This window comes from Nyctereutes procyonoides, unplaced genomic scaffold (genome assembly GCF_905146905.1).
Source record: "Nyctereutes procyonoides isolate TBG_1078 unplaced genomic scaffold, NYPRO_anot_genome, whole genome shotgun sequence".
Classification (NCBI taxonomy): Eukaryota; Metazoa; Chordata; class Mammalia; order Carnivora; family Canidae; genus Nyctereutes; species Nyctereutes procyonoides.
In genome coordinates, this window is record NW_026575120.1 from 29,188,013 (window position 1) to 29,205,725 (window position 17,713).

Genomic DNA, 17,713 nt, shown 5'->3' on the forward strand with positions numbered 1-17,713 from the left:
GAAAAAAATGAATAGATGGGTTGGGCAGGGATGAGAAATTTGGGTGAGTAAACAAATGGCCAGTATAAAAGTAGAGTGATTATTGACTGGACATTATTGAGTAAAGCAGGGATTCCCAATCCAAAGGGACTTCTGTTTACCTCTTTGCCTTTTACATCTTCCCTAAGTTTTATGACAGAAAAGAAATCTAATTCACAGTGAAGGTATAGTTAAATGCTAGGTGAATACTGCTTAATTGAATTACCTACTGGAGTGTGTAATGGGCTGCTGTGCTTTCATTAAATTATGTGTGCATCAGCTATGAGTAATTGAATGTAAATTAAGGGCAAGTTTGGCATATGCGTGCCAAATAGTGGTTCAGATAATTTCCTTATCAATTACATATAATTTATGCCAGTTGACTTTTAAAAATATATGTGAGAAATAACAGGTTTGCTTTTGTGCATGCAGCTGTATTTTTAGCATGAGAAACTGGTTTTTCATTAGCATATGTTTAAAAAATTCACATATCAGGGATTTTTGAAATGAATTTGTTAATATTATTCATTTAAAGAGCATGTGGTTTTACATGATTATTACATTTGAATGGAAAGGAGTTTGGGATGTCTGCCTATAGTATAGAACAAGGACAGTCGTATTCATCTAAATCACACCATTTATATGAAGAAAAACAACAGATCATAAAATGGGCAAGGATCGTTTTGATGAATTGTAGATTCGATTATATAATTTGAGAGGACTGAGGGGACTCAAAGCCCTAAATTTAGCACCAAAAGCATCAATGTCATTGCGAGTGGCACTGCTCAGTTAATTATGTGAATACCCCCTACCACATAGCAGTGCTCACACAATTGTGTTTCCTAGGTATCTATACAGTCAGATCACTTTTGAAAGGTGCATATTTTTAAGCTTATTTTTGTTTCTATCAGAAATTAAGTCTCTTTACATTTATTTCAATGCACAGCATTCACAGACATACTTCTGGCCACTCTTTTTTACTCTAATTTTTTTTCTTATTTGATTTAAAGATTTTATTCATTTATTCATGAAAGACAAAGAGAGAGAGAGAGAGAGAGAGAGAGAGAGAGGCAGAGACAAAGGCAGAGGGAAGAGAAGCAGGCTCCATGCAGGGAGCCCGATGTGGGACTCAATCCCCAGATTCCAGTATCATGCCCTGGGCCGAAGTCAGACGCTCAGCTGCTGAGCCATCCAGACGTCCCCCGGCCACTCTTGTTTAGTGGCATGGATGTTTCTGTGTTCACCGTAGAGGGTCCCTGAAGCTAAGGTCTACCCTTGAGGTCAATATTCTCCCTCCTGTGAGGAGCTGTTTTGTTTTTCTCATTTCCCCCTTTCAGCTCCAGTCTGGTTCATAGTCTGCACCGCAGTGTTCGGTGACCCCCTCTGGGGCCTTTGAATCAAGGATTCATTAATGCTGGGGCCACCTACTCTACCTGTGTGCCAGGCCCAGTGTGGGAGTACAGTGTGTTATTTACCCGATGTGAGGTACATCACCCACAATGGGTTAGTAATGCCAGTTATTTAAAACAAAATTATTTCAAGTTAAATATTACCTGTATATCAACATCACTGTCACTTGTATTTTGATTCTCTTTTTTTGAGTAGGAGAGAAAGGGGTGTAGATAGACAAGATGTAGGAAGTACATGAATCCTGGTCACTTAACCACCTATGTGGTCATCATTAGCTAAAAACGTCAGTGTGTAAGGAAGTTTATGGACCATGGCTTTAAGTTACTGTGAATTTTTTTCAATAATCTTTTCTTTATTCCTGTTCTAATTTGAATCCATCCACAAATGCATTTGTCTTTGTCATTAAGGTCCTCAAGGTAATTCTCTTGACTTTCATTAGCTACTTGTGTTGTGAAGTCTGCCGGGTTTTATAATCCTGGCTTATCTTAATTTTGGTTTTTAACTCCCCACAGTAGACCTTAGGACAATACCTTTCAGTGGGTACCTTTTGATAACTTTCTGTAAATCCATACGAAGTAGAACACATAGATATACATGGATATACATTTGTTTTTTTCTTTTCGTATTTTTTTAAGATTTTATTTCTTTGAAAGAGAGAGAATAAGAGAAAGAGCACAAGCAGAGAAGGAGCAGAGGGAGAGGGAGAAGCAGGCTCTTCACTGAGCAGGAAGCCGATGTGGGAGACCTGATCCCAGGACCCTGAGATCATGACCGAAGAAGGCAGATGCTTAACCAACTGAGCCACCCAGGCACCCCTGTTTTTTTTTTTTTTTAATAAAAATGGATTTGCATTCTTTGTACACTCACTATGTATATTATACCACAACTTATTTTTAACAGTAACATACCATGGAGATTATGTTTTGCCAATAAATGAAGCTCTAACTCAGTTGTTGAAAAACTACTGCTCTATTCCATGGTATATATTTAATCCTGTCTCTCTGGATAGACATTATGTTATATGCGGCATTTGCCATTGTTTTTCTAAACAAAGTTGCAGTAAACATGGTTGTGCAGATTTGAAAATAAAGCTGGAACAGAAGTGATAATTATGTCACATGCTGAACAACTTGGTCACTTGTATGGAGTTGAGAATTGTAATCAGGTAACACAGCAAAGTTATCTTAAACTATATAACCAGAATTTACACGAGTCTTGTTTCAGTTTCTCCACTCAGAATTGTGGCTCATTCTTTTTTTCATTGATTACCATATTTCTGTGGGATTCTCAGGCGGATGGGGACATGGGAGGGGAAAGTGTGCAAGCAATGTGACTGGAGAATTTGAGAGAAGAAAAAATCCTGATTTACCAGACAGTGAACCCTGATATGAAATATGGAAGATTAGTTTGACTTTGATTAGTTAATGAAAGTTGAAAGTATGAAAAATCCAGAGTCAAAAGAAAGTTTTCATGACCATTAAGATTATTCTAGCTTTTACTTTCTTCATGTTTTTGCTTGAGCTGAGTACAAAAACAACTTCTGTCAAACTTGACCTACACAAATTCCACCCATCTTTCAAACCCCCCCCACTAATTCATATTCCTCCAGAATCTATAAACCTAAGTATATAAGATCATAATCTCTGAAGTAAAAAAGGCCTGCATTTGAATAGCAGCTCCACCACTAAATGGCTGTACTTGTGAGAGTTTACTTTAATTCTCAAAGCTGCTGCTCTTTATTTATGACTCACTGTTAGGTGCTGGAGAAGAAGTTCAAGAAGAACAGTGGGGATAGATGGTAGGTAAGGTAAATGGGGCTAGATTATACAGCTTTCTTAGTGACAGAATGGATATGCCATAAGAATATGGCTTCACATCAACTTACCAAATAAGACATAAGCCTAATATTCCTAAATGAACTCTGTGGTAGTGGCCAGGTAACCTGAAAAGCAAAAGGGATGGTTCTGTGAATTTTCACTGTAATCTGTCCCATACATATGCTTTGAGGGGAAATTTTTCCAAACATAGAATATTAAGTAGTTGTAATAACATAAAAAGACTGGTGGTCTAAATTTTATTTAATACAGAACCACCAAGGAATACAGAAATAGAGTTATGTTTATGGAAAATTCTCAGAAGTAAAAAAGGAGCATACTATAAAAGGAGGAAAAGGAAAGAAAGTTTACCAGTCACCAACTGTTATTCTCTGAGTAGTTGACAGCTTGTTAAGATTATTGTTCCATATCCTTTGATGCCAGACAATGGAGATGAGTCTGAGTGGGAGCTGTAGGTGGAAGACTTAAAGTGTCAGGAAGGCATGAAGGAGAGCAAGAGTCAACAACCTGCTGCTCTGTTTGACATCATGGCCACTGGCCTTTGTGTAAGTGGATTGCATGATTCAGGAATGTGCCTACTGGCACATCTAAGCTACACCTCAATGTCGGAACTACCTGAAAACCCTGCCCCACAGCAAAGATTGCTAGCCCCACATTTCCAACTTGAAAGGAAAGGGTGTTCTTAACTGTGAGCTGGCCCTTCCATTTGCTTTCCCAACTATTAATATCTTTTGCTGTCTTCAGTACCAGGCTCCAGGTCTTTGGGTAGCTGACTCAAGATCCTTTTCCCAAAGTCAATGGCTTTTGACAATATCTAGGAAATAAAGTCGTAATTAGAACAGCCATCTCTTGAAAAATAAAGATGTTGAAATCTGGTAAATCAAACATATAGCAGCCCCAAAAATTGGGGTGAGAAAGTAGCTTGAGGGCACCCAGGTGGTTCTTACTGCAGTAGACAGCATCTGAAGACACAGTCCAGGCTTTGCTCTTCTTTATGACTCTCATATCACATGCCTTGCACTTCATTAGCTTCCATCAATATGAATTGAAAAGACTGAATAGAATTGTGTCAAAGGAATAAGAGTAATGTATAGCTGGGTGATATCTGACAATCCAAAACAGCAAAAGAAAAGATAACAATTTTGGTGAAAATGGGTGAATATCAGGCATAGTTACTATTGAATGGGGAATATTATTGAATATGGGAGAGGACAGATAGTAAAGTGGATATTCTGAAAAATATTGTTATTGGTGACAGAAGACACGCCTTAAAAACCACACCCTGTACTTAAGGCAAATATATAGTATCTGATAGTGTGAAAAGAGGTGTTAGGTGCAAGCATCAAACCAAGGATGGCATGGGTTCAACTGCAGTTTGATGCCATTCTTTTTTGTGTCCACACATACAGATCTGTCCCATTTCTCTCTCTGAAACCTGGATTCTGAGCACAAAGACATTTATGGATAAGATAGTTTTGTGCTGATGTAGGACCATCTGAATGATCCAATCTAAAATGTGGTGTATGTTCCATAAGCCCCAAAGGCGATTAAAGGTCAGAATTGTTTTAGGTTAAAAAAAAAAAAAAGGTCTCAGCTACCCCAGCATTACTTGTGTAGCATAACAATATCAGCATATCAACATGTGCCAGCCCTCGGGTTAAGCATCCCACCTGACCTTTCATTTATTTCTCAAAAGAATCCTTTATGATATGCTGTGGTAGCCATTTTATAAATGAGGTATCCATTTATGGTCAGCAGGTGGTGAAGCTCCAGGATTATCATGTGCACGAGCTGGTGCTCTCAGCCACCAGAATTCCTCTGCCTTTGCGCTTGCTCCTTGAGGTGGATCATGTACCACTGATTGTACTATTGTTCCTTCTCATCTATAGAGCTGCCTTTCCTAAATACCTCAAGGACAGAAACCTTTTTGTCATCTCATTTCTTAGTCAGATGATGTCATCCTTACAAAAATATCAGTTTTTCAACCCACCACTATGTCAGTTGACTTGACTTGTAGATATGAAGAATTGATAAGTGTGATTATCTACCACTGTCTCTTGGGTTTCATTACTAAATGGTTACCATTGAAAAATTCCTGGTACTACATGGATGAGATTCAGCATTAGGCGGTTTCCTACCTAAGGTATATCTTTTTCCTGAATTTTCAAACAGCAACCATTGATGAGGCAGCAATGACACGACAATTCACAAGATCAGTTTTTTTAAAAATGGACTTTTGGGGGAACACAATTTCTATTAAATCTAAATGTAATATAATCTCAAAACAAGCAATCTTGTACTGATCGAAACCACAGGTCTGAAAAAGTATATGTCAAACAGTCTGCTGCCTATTTATCTTTTGCAAAGCCTGTGAACTAAGAATGGTTTTCAGATATTCAAATGCTTGGAAAAAATGTTAAAGAATATTTTATAATTCACATAAATTATGTGAAATTAAATTTCAGGGTCCACAAATAAACTTGTATTGGAACACACATACAAAATCAGTTTTTCAAAGCAGACTTTCTCACTAAAAGTAGCTCTGGGCTCAGTTTTTCAACTCAAGTGAAATACAACAGCCTCAACCACCACCAGATTTCCTGTCCCTAGCCTGCTCTTTACCTCATGTTCTCCCTCAGATCTTTTAGACATCAACCTAGCACCCAGCTGTGCCAATTAGCTGGATTTCTTTGTGTCTTATTTTATAGGTTGTTGGTGTATTGTGTGGGTATGTTTTACATTTTGTCCATCTGCTGCATTGAAACGTTTTAACATTGATTTCAGGTAATCTCTAACTTTTAGGGAACTAATGCAAGTGAGATCCTTTCATCTGCATATATATGTGTGTGGGCTAGATTAGATCCAAGGGGAAAATTTTGTTGAGACTTGACTGCTTCTATATATCTTTTGATATGCAAAATTTTGAAATAAGTAGTTTAATTGCATTGCACTATAAATTCTTCCCATATTGGGGTAGGTAATATTTGCATTTTTACTTCAGAATTCAAATGCCTTTTAACATGGGACTTCATTTTATTAATAACACTCTTCTTAAAAGCATATATATATATATATATATATATATATATATATATATATATATATAATTATGAACAAGTTTGAAAGAGCTTCCTGAAAGGAGGGAGAGGATGCAAACCTAGTTCAGGGAAGCTATGCCAGAGAAATTAGGGCTCTCCCTGTGCATTGGTAACCATCTCTTAAAATGGCAGGTTAATCTGCACATGACCAGGAAAGTATCCAGTTATTTTTCCAAGACATTTTTCTCAGATCACTTTGATAATCTGTAGAAAGCAGTGAAAATGCATGTACACATAGACATCCTGAAGTTAGCCTAAAATTTCAGGGAGTTAAGGATTGTTGAACTTACTAGAGGATCCATTTGAACCTATTTGATGTGTTTCAAAGATCTCTATTCTATGGCAGCCAGTGTATTTTCACAGAGCAAACTGGTACCATTCACTTTACAAAAAACCTCTTTAAAGCAGTTGGGTTGTAGCAAATACCTGTGAATCAAGGTAGAGAAAATAAACAAAGAAAATATACAAAATAAATACTTAGGCACATGCATAAAATTCTCCTGACACACAGACCCTCATACCTAAAAATGTATACAATTTTACCAATATTACTTTACCAGTCTGTGGTAAGCTAGTCAAGTGGCTGAGGCAATACATCAATCTACGTTTTATTTATTTTTTTTCAATCTGCATTTTATTAAGCTAACTAAATAATATCCAATATTCTCCAACTTGAACACTCCAGCAATAACATTATTAATCTTTAGATTTTTAAAATCACAAGTCATGTATTTCTGTGTTCTTTCAGAGTAGATTTTTACCTAGGGAAATTTGATTTTTGTATATGATGCTTTCTGTAGTACATTTGGCCTCAAATTTCAGAAACTATCCCTAGTGTCTAAGCCATGTTTATTTCCAGAGAAGACAGCCATGTTTCTATTTAATATCTTTACTTAGCAGCTTTCTTTTTTTTTCTTTTTATTTTTTTTTACTTAGCAGCTTTCATAGTTGTCACTAAATATTTCAAATCACATTTAAATTTCTTGACTTATTACATTTGACACTACGCTGACATGTTGGTAACTTTACATGTTTTATAAAAATATATTAAGAACCTTAAGTTTCTTTAAAACAATGTATCACATGTGTCAAATGTAATTCTCAAAATGTTAAATATAATTTTCATGCAAAGAGGTATTGAGCACATGTCAGGATTTCATTTAGTGCAACCAGCAGGATGGCAAAGCCAGTTCAGAAAAGAGATAAATATCTCTGTATCCATAGCTATGTATATACTATGTATATGCATAGAGATATATGTTTATCTATCCATCCATAGCTATATCAATTCTACATATATAAATGTAAAGTTTTGTTGTCAGACCTGAGACCACTTTTTTCTCTATCAATTATTTAATTTGTAGAACCATTCATATTAAAAATTCCATATATTCAAGGTTTCTAATAATAAAAATGGATTCCTCTTGTTAGATCTATGCTTTGAAACCTCTAGTGTCCATCACTTTCACCTGAAACATTGCTGGGTTCCACTCCCAGAGTTTCTATAAACTTGGGGTGGCACCTGGGGATTTTTATTTCTAACAGGTTTCTACCTGATGTTGCTGTTCTATGGCTCACACTTTGAGAACCACTGATCTAAGCATAGGCTTTGCCTGAGGATCAAGTGAGACATGAGGGAGTATTGATCAAAACCCAAAAAAGTCAATGCAACCTCTGATTAGTTCTCTTATTGTTTGTCCTGTATTATTCCTATTTCCTTCACCTGTCCCCCTCTGTACACAAGGATCATCCAAGCCCAGCCGCCCTCCAAGGATGCTCCCTATATTTGAACATCTCAGATCCCTAATATGGGTCAGACTCCCACTGCCTTCTCCACAGAGACATAGTCTTCTTCTTCATTTGTCCTATTTCTGTCAACGATTTCAAATTCATTATAAGCCAGGGCTAGCATGCTCCAAGTCATGTGTTATAAACTGAAATGTGCTTTTTATTTTTAAATTATCATCAGCAGAGCTTCTCTTAGGAGAGATTTTTAGTTTTTGAAAGCTTGGAATTATAAAGAAATAATCCATTCTGCTTTCAATCTTCCAGTTCTCTAGTCTATTCCTCTGTGATGTGGCCTCAATTCCTTGTAAAAAATAAACACTTCAGAGACTTCTGGGAAGCTTGGGAACTGGTAGTAGTGTTAAATCAGGAAGGATGCTGGTCTTGACGATCTCTTGGAAGGGTAGCTTTTGAAGAATGGTGTATCAGAAGCCAGCCTTCTAGAGATTGGGCCAAAATGGTTAAGAGGCAGGGGATATACTAATGGCATGCTTCAGGAGTTTGGCAAATCAAGAAGGAAGGAACGATTTATTTTCAGGAGATGTAACAAGATCAGTTGAAGGGAATTTGTTTTGGAGAAGGTGAATCATTGAAAGCAGAAAAGTTAATGAATTTCTGGGTAGGGGGATGAGGATTTCGGAAGAATACAGAAATAAAACTTGAAAGGAAAGAAGAGGATAATCTGGAGACTAGATGAAGTGGTTAGCTTTGAACAGGAAAGAAATATTTTTATCTAAGCCTAGAGGAGAGAAGATAGAGGCCCTCAGGCTTGAGATCACACATGAGAGGGAGGGAGGGTCGGCATCTTAGAAGCTAAAAAGCTAGAGACTGCTGGGGTGGATGAGGACATCGCTGGCTAAGTCAGCGTTGAAGAGATGTTTGTCATCAGCCAGCTTGGCAGAACTTTCTTCCTCCACTGCTCTGCACTCAGGGTCAGTGCATAAGGTTGAGGTAATGATGGCCTCAACATATGAGGTTTTCTTTGCTCTCATGCAAGTTGCCCTGTATAACAGACGCTACTCTAGTTAAAGGGATTTGACGCTACATGTGGATGGCTTCTTCTGTTTCTTAGATGCCCCAAGTCCATTCTGGCCAGTAGATGAGCTCAACTCTTTCCCATTTTGTGCTAGTGCCTTATACCTACAGGGGAAACCAAGGTGTAAATGTCAGCCAGCTGCCACTAGTTCCTCAGCTTCACGAAAGGAAAGAAATTCCCTAAAGGAGATAAATGTCCCAAGTTATATCATTTATGAATGCTTAATACGATAGTTGAAAACTTCCTGGAAATTTCTTTGTGGGAGTTTTAAATAGTTCTGTGTGAAATAATTTATTTGAAAGCAGAGCCTCTTTCTAGTAAAAATACGATTTGGTTTCTCACCAGTGCTCAGTTTAGGAAAGGATGCTCTGTCTTAGAAGTAGTTGATAGAGTACAATGAGGTTAAATCCCCCAGGTCAGTCAAATGGAGTAATGGAGTCAGGAGGATGTATGTGTCTCTTTCCAGGACCATGAAACCTCCTTCCCCAGGGCGCTCTCGGCTCAGAGACTCTCCCCACGGTGGTGCTTTCTAGATGGTGAGTATTTCTATATTTCACAGAGTGGTGGGGGTTGCATAAGCAGCAGGACAATGCATTGATAGATGGTGCGGAGTGGACCCTGGTCTTCCAAGGGATTATTCAGAAACCCTTCATGTGGCTCTGTGTGATTGGTATTTGCATCTCAAATGATGTGGACTTGTTGATGTTGCAATATACTTTCCTGACGTCATTTTTCTCAAAGAAAGTTGGTTGACTTGGGCTGAACTTCTCAGCCTCAAATTGCTCAAGTGGACATTTCCCTTTCTGTGTCCCCTCCCCTTTCCTAAATCATGTTGAGTGCTTGTCATAAATACAGGCCAGTAGATGGATCCAATACACTGGGGATACGTACTGATTTCTCTGTTGTTTGCTTATTGTGGAACTTTCATATGTTTCCATTAGCCATCATTTCAGTACAAGTATACATTTTTACAAAAATGCAGAAATTTTCAGTTGCATTCGGATCTGCTCTCCTGAGCATGACCTATTGAATGCCTAATATTTCAGGTATTTTCTGACTGGTTAATGGGTTCATTTTCCATTGCAAGCATCCCTCACTCCCTACATGCTGCCCAATTCTGTTTTTCTATCCATTAGTTACCCATGTTACAATCCACTTCTGCTTACCTACTGCCCATTATATTGACTCCATGGTATCTCTCTTGTCTACATGGACATGTGGTTTTCACTGTAGACATTTCATTGGTTGACCTGGGGATGCATCTGAGAAGATATAAATGCAGACAGGAGTATGACAGGATGTGTGAGTATGCGAACAGTACTATGAAGATTGAGCACTTGCATTTATATCAGACCTAACCCATGTGAATCATGACCTAGGTTTTCATTAAGAGCTCGTCACCTACCTCTGAAGAAGAGAATTTACACCACTTTTCCTCTGGCTCCTTTATTCCCTTGTGATGAGAAGCACAATCATGTATTTTTTTCTGAATTCACAAAAGACTTATATTTAAGAAAATTTTGGAAACTTACTTGAATTGTTCTATATATTGTCTGTTCTGTATACACTCTTAGATAAAATTATAAGTGCAGGGACTGGTGTGTTAATACAGATATTCATTATACTCTATAGATATAAAAAACCTTTAAAAGGTGATCACACTTATGTTTAACAAGAACAAAGTAGAATAAGTCCTTCTCAGATAGATTTTACTCCCCTGCTGCTTTTAGGGGGCAGGGACCATGATTGTCTTCTCAACTCATTTCCTTTGGAGAGAAGCTACTCATTAAATATTTATGATTTTTGAATGATCATTTGCATTTTGAGTTATTCCCTCTAGTACTATGTACTTTGTAGAAAATCTATTTATAATATTTGGACTCTGTTGGAGAGATTTAAGTGAGGAGGAACATAATTCTTTTGAGTATTAATAATCAGAATAGTTTCTAGAAACTCAAAGTTTGCAGTTTTTCTCCCAAACCACAGATGTAGCCCAATCCCTTTTAGGAATGCTTAAATAATTATTTTTCACTGTTTTGGCTTTCTTTAGACATGGCTTAGGGACTCAGCCTTGAAGTGAAATGAATCCTTCAATACCAGATGTGGTCCCTGGCTCTGCATCTTCAAGCTTTTTTTCAAAATGAGAATCATTTCCCTGAGAAGTCTGGCTACCTATAGGGATTTTTCACACACACACACCCCAACTTTATTTACTTAATAAATACATACAGAGTCCCAGCTCTGTTTAAGGACCTGTGTTAATGTCTGAAGACATAAAAGAGTAAATGAAACAGAGACCTTTAAAGAGGCAGATATCTTCATCTCATAGTTGTTTCTGAAGATGGTTTGTACAAGAAGAATAAACAAAATGTAAATATGAATAAAGGTAGGAGCAATGAATTCTCTCTGGGGTAGGGAGGATGGGACCGAGGAATGTTTCACAGAGAAGTTGGTCCTGAAGAGACAAGTAAGATTTAGTTAGGGAGATAATGGGGAAGGGCTTTCTAAGCAAGGACATGGAGGACACAGCAGACATGGAGGTCCTGATGTTTCTGTGTAGACTTAGGAATGGGCTAGCAGTAAGGCAGGACTGGAATGTTAAGATTTTGGTGGCATAATATGAGAGAAGGCTATGAATTTGGTGCCAGAACACAGGACTCTGAATGCCATATGCATTTTTTTTCTTCCTAGCAACTTCTGCTGATCGCTTTTACCGAATAGACAGATCTCAGGTAAGCTTTCTTGAGCCTAACACTTTATTGGTAGCTAATCTTATACATTATTTTTTAATGTAAACCCTAAAACATTTACAAATTCTGGAATGGCACTCATAGCCGAAGCTATGAGTTTTCTTATTTGTCTTCACACATGTTGTAATCTGTGGACTCAGGATGATGTGGCTTGACCTTGCAGATGAGTACAGAAAATGACTAGGTTTGTAGATATCATTACCTGCCTGCGCTCTAAATTTTCTCACACACTGCTACTTTTACTGCTTCCTAGCTCAATTTTATGGCTTTTAAAGTTTATTTTGCTTAACAAGTTTGACACCTCCAGTATATATTTATGCTACTTACTTGCAACTCATCACTTCCCAGAGTTCCATAATGAGAAAAAAAAATGCTTATGCCCAATGATAATATGTGTTCTCCTTGTCCAAATTCTCCTGAAAAAAAGAAAAAGGAAGAAGGAGAAGAGGAGGAGGAAGAGAAGAAATAATACAGTATGGAATCCAGTGATAAAACGAGTTGTTAATCATGTCACTTAGTTTGGCCAGATCCTGGGGGTCCAAGTCCAGCTTATTGCACAACTCATGCTGGACCAAGCTGCAGGTGGGGTATCACTTCTTTGACTGTATTTGAAAAGAGGCAAGCCCAACTCTGGTCATACCTGACAAGATCCTGGTCAAGTAGGAATCCCAGGCCAAGAGGGCTTCACCAGCCTCTTCCTCCTGTGTTGCTTCAGGGATGGATGTCCACAGGTCAGACCTCTGAAAATGCACTTGGTCTTTTGTTATGTCATAGACTTTGATTATCTTTCAAGATCAAGAAGGCTTTATTTTGTTACATATCCGATGATAGATTTGAGCATCCTGTCAATCCTCTGACAGACTCCTTTTTCTTCCTTAGGAACATTTGCACTTTGTGATGGAGATTTCCCAAGATGAGATTTTTATTCTGGACCCAGATATGGTGTTGTCACAGCAGGCAGGGACACCTCCAGGAATGCCTGACCTGGTGGTGGAGCAAGCCTCAGGGTGAGTGTGCCTCGTTTTTGGTGACATGGTAGCGAGGCTGGCCACAGGGTGACATCCATATCTGACTTTGCACTTGGCATTTCTAATGACATCAAACTATCTTAAGGTACAGGTTTTCTTGTTGTGTTTCATTAGAGTGTAGCATAACTGGTTCCATTATATGTCTGTCTTTTGAACGGCTGCATAGAATTATTCTTTCCCACCAAGATTTGTACCATGTCTGAGCCTTCTTTACACACCATGTCTACACCTCTTACCAAACTATAAAGTGCTAGTATTTGCATTTGTGCGTATATATCTATAATGCTTGTATTATCCAAAGAAAAATGGGCACAAGTGATTTGACTCTATGTTTCTCCTCCACCACTTCCTCCTTTTTTTTTTGCTATATCTAAGCAGCTTGAGACATAGCTTGTGTAATAATAACTATGATGTATCAAGCACTTATTATAAGCCACCTACTGTCCTAAATGCCTTTATTATATCCCTGCCATCACTTCATAGTAACCAAATCATCAGAAGTGCTCTGTGCTTATTTCCTGATCTGTAAAATAGAAATAAAACCTACTCAGAGAACTGTTCGAAAATTAAATGAATTGATACATGTGAAGTATTTGGGATAGTTTTTGACACTTGGTAGACACTCATTAAATATGATGTTGTTAAAATTATCAGCCTCATCACGGTCATGTAACAATGCCCCTGTGCATCTGGAACTTTTATTACCCTAAATGCATAGATAACTAAATTGAGGCTTAGAGCATTCTTTAACTTGGCCTGTATTGCATAGAAAATGAATGGCAAAATTGAGATTTGGTCCCAAGTTTTATGCTAAAGCTTATGCATTTAATCACTACTTTGAGCCACTAAAATATTATTAATATTTCTATGTTATTTCAGCAATTCCAAAATATTTATTTAGAGAACTTTTTATGTGCCAGCCACTAGTATAAGTGCTTAAGAAACAACAGTGTAAAAAAACAACCCCAAAAGCAAACAAACAAACAAAATCTCTGCCCTTGTGAAGTCTAATGAACTTTGATGTCTTACTGGTATATGGAGGCCAATTAGTTAAAATAAGGATTTCCCTGGAAAGCACACACACATGTGCTCAAATAGCATTTGCAGATTGTGTACACACACACACACACACACACACACACACACACCTACCATATAAGTTGACATGTTCACTTGAGGTAGCCCTTATGCCTTTTTACTCCTCTGCACTAATTTATTTGACCATTGTTGCCATTTCTGAATATCTCCCACTCTGCAAGGGCCAGCTGATATCACTGGTATGTATCAAGTCAAGAAAAGACAGAAGTAGCATGACAGGGCAAGTATATAGTTGTGTTTAGGAAGCCAGAGCTAGTGATATCAGATTTGTTTCCCTGGGCATCCCAGAACATGGTGGAAAAGCCCATCTTCACAGTCCACGTACTGTAAATCCAGTGTGTCAGCTGGAGGGAGGAAAGCAAGTGAGATGTTGGGTCCTCCTGCAGGAGCAGTAGGCACTAGAGTCTCGGTGTCCTCCTGCCCAACATGATCTTGGCTACAGTCTTTGATCTGGGAAAGAATCAACTCATCCTGCCACACTCATCCTGGTCTTTGTCCTTCTCTATATCAAATAATGGCCAAAAGAAATGGCTTCGTCCTGAGTTAAACCTCTATTAGCCCCAGCTCCCAAAACAAAGTAGCCCAAAGTAGCCTGAAAATCCACTAGAACTTCAATCAATCCCTTTCTTATTTCAGATCAGTTGCCCCTTCTGGAAATGAGCAAGGACAGGAAAACAGTGAAAAAGGCTGAGCTTAAAAAAAAAAAAAAAAAAAAAGGCTGAGCTTTTTTATTTCCCAATTTCCATTTCTCCATCAGGTTCCATTACTTCTTATTTACATCACATTTAAAATTACCTAATCGTGAAATGTAGTCTTCTCATCTGTAAAGAAGGCAGAGGCACACAAGCAGTTCATGATGGTTGAGAAAAGTAAATAATAAATGTGAAGAAGGAGCTAATAGATGAAGATTAATTTCCCATCTCCTGTTTGGACAAGCATCATCTTGAGGAAGAGCAGAGTAGGTCCTGTGGCTGGCCCTGAATGCCTAATGCCTGGTACCTTCCTTCTCCCAGGCTGTCAGAATGGTGGAATCCTGCCCTACGGAAGCGCATCCTGAGCGACAGTGGTCTGGGAACGATTACTCCGCATTATGAGGACTCCGATTTGAGGGATCTCAGCCACTCACGTGTGCTACAGTAAGCGCGCTCTCACTGTTCTTTTCCTGTGCACCCTGTGGTCACCTGGAGAGGCCTGCCAGGTACCTCATCAGTGACAAGGGGTCTCTTTCCAGTGCTGCTCCCACGCTGTCTCCTGTGGCACCCAGTGGTTTCACATTGCATTCACTTGGCTCACTTTTCCCAACCCCCAGCTCCTAGTGGATCTTCACTTTCCATTTCTTTTGCCCCCAAACCATACTGAGACCTCACATGTCCATCTACAAATACGTTGAACGTCACCAGTGTTTGCTTTACTGGAGTCCAGTGCTTACTAGATGTCCCTATGTTTGCCGCCTCAGGAAGACATGCATGAAAGAGACGATGAATAGTTGGGAAGTGATGTAGCATCTTTTCATCTGTATGAACATCTCCACTTGCTTTTACAACTCTGTTTCATTTGTGTCCAGTCCTGAGCCTCTGGATGTGTGCTCTGTGTAGCACAGCCAGGTGGTTTTGTTGGCTGAAGTGGAGCTGCTCACGTTTCTCAGTGTCTCTGGGTAAACGAAGCAGCATCTGTTCATGCTTATGGATGCTTTTTGTTTGTAGATCAGAATAGTCGGTGTGTTTTCTTCTGAGGTCGGATCACAGTCAAGAAGTAGGATGAATGTTGGAGTTCTGGCAACGGTGTTGGCACATTTCTGGCTGGGGAATCTTTGTCTCCCTGTGATATCTCCTTGCAGGAGCGGATTCTAGGTACAGTCAGTGGTCATGGGTACATTTCTTCCACAATTCAGGCCAATCACCCCATCTCAGAGGCCATACAAGTTGGTTGATTCAAAATTTGTGATATTAGACTGATTTCCATTCCTACCCGAGGCCCTAATTGAATAGCGAAAATGGCCTTGTTGCCCTGTAGTCTTACCATTTTTACAAAATAAAATGAGTCAAAGTCTTAGAAGCCTATGGTTAACTGAAGAGGTGTTGTTTCTAAAGGAAGACCACAGCAATTTTGGTATGACAAGGGGGAGAATAAGTGAAAAATCTGGAGCTCATTACTTCTTTGGTGAAGGCTCTACTCAAATATCCCAGGGGCAAAAGGCAACTTCATTTTAATTGCTTCTCGGCACTGCCTCTTATTTTTGTTGTGTGAAGAGTAGAAAGGAAAAAAGTGAATTACCATGGATTTTCCTTTATAATGCAACCATATAGTTAGATTTTGGTCACATCTTGATTCCTTACAACCCAGGGTTGTTTTTCCATTTCTTTTTTATATGAAATTGATGCTTATAAACCATGGTGAGTCAGCCACCCGTTGATGGTTAAAGACATGGCTATCTAGCTGTGGGCAGATTTATTTGAAAATTAGAGTTTAGCCACAGAAATAGAAATTATGCCTAGACCAACCAGATGAGTATTGTAGTTGTTCTTCCAGACAAGCTATTTCCAAAAAGTAGAGTATGACCTCACCCTGGTTTCCTGTTTCCTGATTTCCCTATATGGAGTATATTAAAGTATGTATCATGATATGTGAAGTGATTGTTTCTAAGGCAGTAAATATCCTTCCTAATTCACAAATAGATGTACTACTTTATATTAATAGCCAAGTTCTTAAAACTCTACATAAAAATCAAATCTATTATTTATTTGGGATATATTATCCTTCAAAGATTTCTCTTAATTTTCTTATTGATCTCCACTTGGCAGCTGTTAGTTGTCCTGGTCATTTATACTACCTTAGCTCTCAAGTGCACTAGAGCAGTTAACTTAAAAAAAAAAATTCTGCCAAATCTCCTTGAAAACAAAGTAACACTCAAATACTCACCTTCTAGTGCTCGAGTCTCCTAGCTGAATCTCTGGGCATCATGGAAGCGAGACAAGTTGTTCCCCCTGGCTTCTGTCTGAATCCCTGACTCAGAATACAGGACCATAATAAAACAGTTGTTTTAAATCACTGACAGTAAGCAAATACCGTACCCTACCCTCATTTTGCCTATTAATTCTTTAATTTTTTATTACTGTTACTGTGTCCATTAATTCCTTAGAAAGAGCATCTCTTTGTTTCCTTCAGAGATCATCTCTGATGCGAAGAGGTATATTTGCAGTTTATCAAATAGTTCAATTATATAATACCTAGATATTATGTGCCATGTTAGTAATAGCTACTACTGATAGAATGTCTCCTGTTTGCTTTGTGCCATAGATAAATTATCTTTAATTCCTGTAACAACTTCTAAATCTTGCCATTGCTTAAAAGATGAGTAAATTGAGGCATACAGAGTTTAAAATACTCATTTTGGATCATGCAAGATAGCAAGAATGGAAATTGTGGTTTGAGTCACTTGGCTTGACTTCTGACTTCATGGTTTTTCTGACCATACTGTATAATCTTCCTGAAGGGCTAGTGCAAAGGCATGGTGCCCACAGCTCCACGGCCCAAAAAAGGTTTGCTTTGGTTTCTATTTTTTTAGCATCTTTAGTGTAGTGGGGAGAAATATATATTTGCATATATAATATATTTGCATACATAATCTCCCTGTATAGAAATTTTCGCTTTATAC

General features: G+C 38.3%; 1 protein-coding gene across 1 annotated transcript in view; it reads left to right on the forward strand.

Annotated features, from left to right (window-relative positions):
• Positions 1–17,713, forward strand: part of DGKI (diacylglycerol kinase iota) — a 420,356-nt gene that overhangs the window by 329,537 nt on the left and 73,106 nt on the right. The window contains 4 exon segments of the mRNA XM_055335472.1: positions 9,649–9,718; positions 11,874–11,914; positions 12,812–12,939; positions 15,072–15,194. Coding sequence (XP_055191447.1) covers positions 9,649–9,718; positions 11,874–11,914; positions 12,812–12,939; positions 15,072–15,194 — 362 coding nt within the window.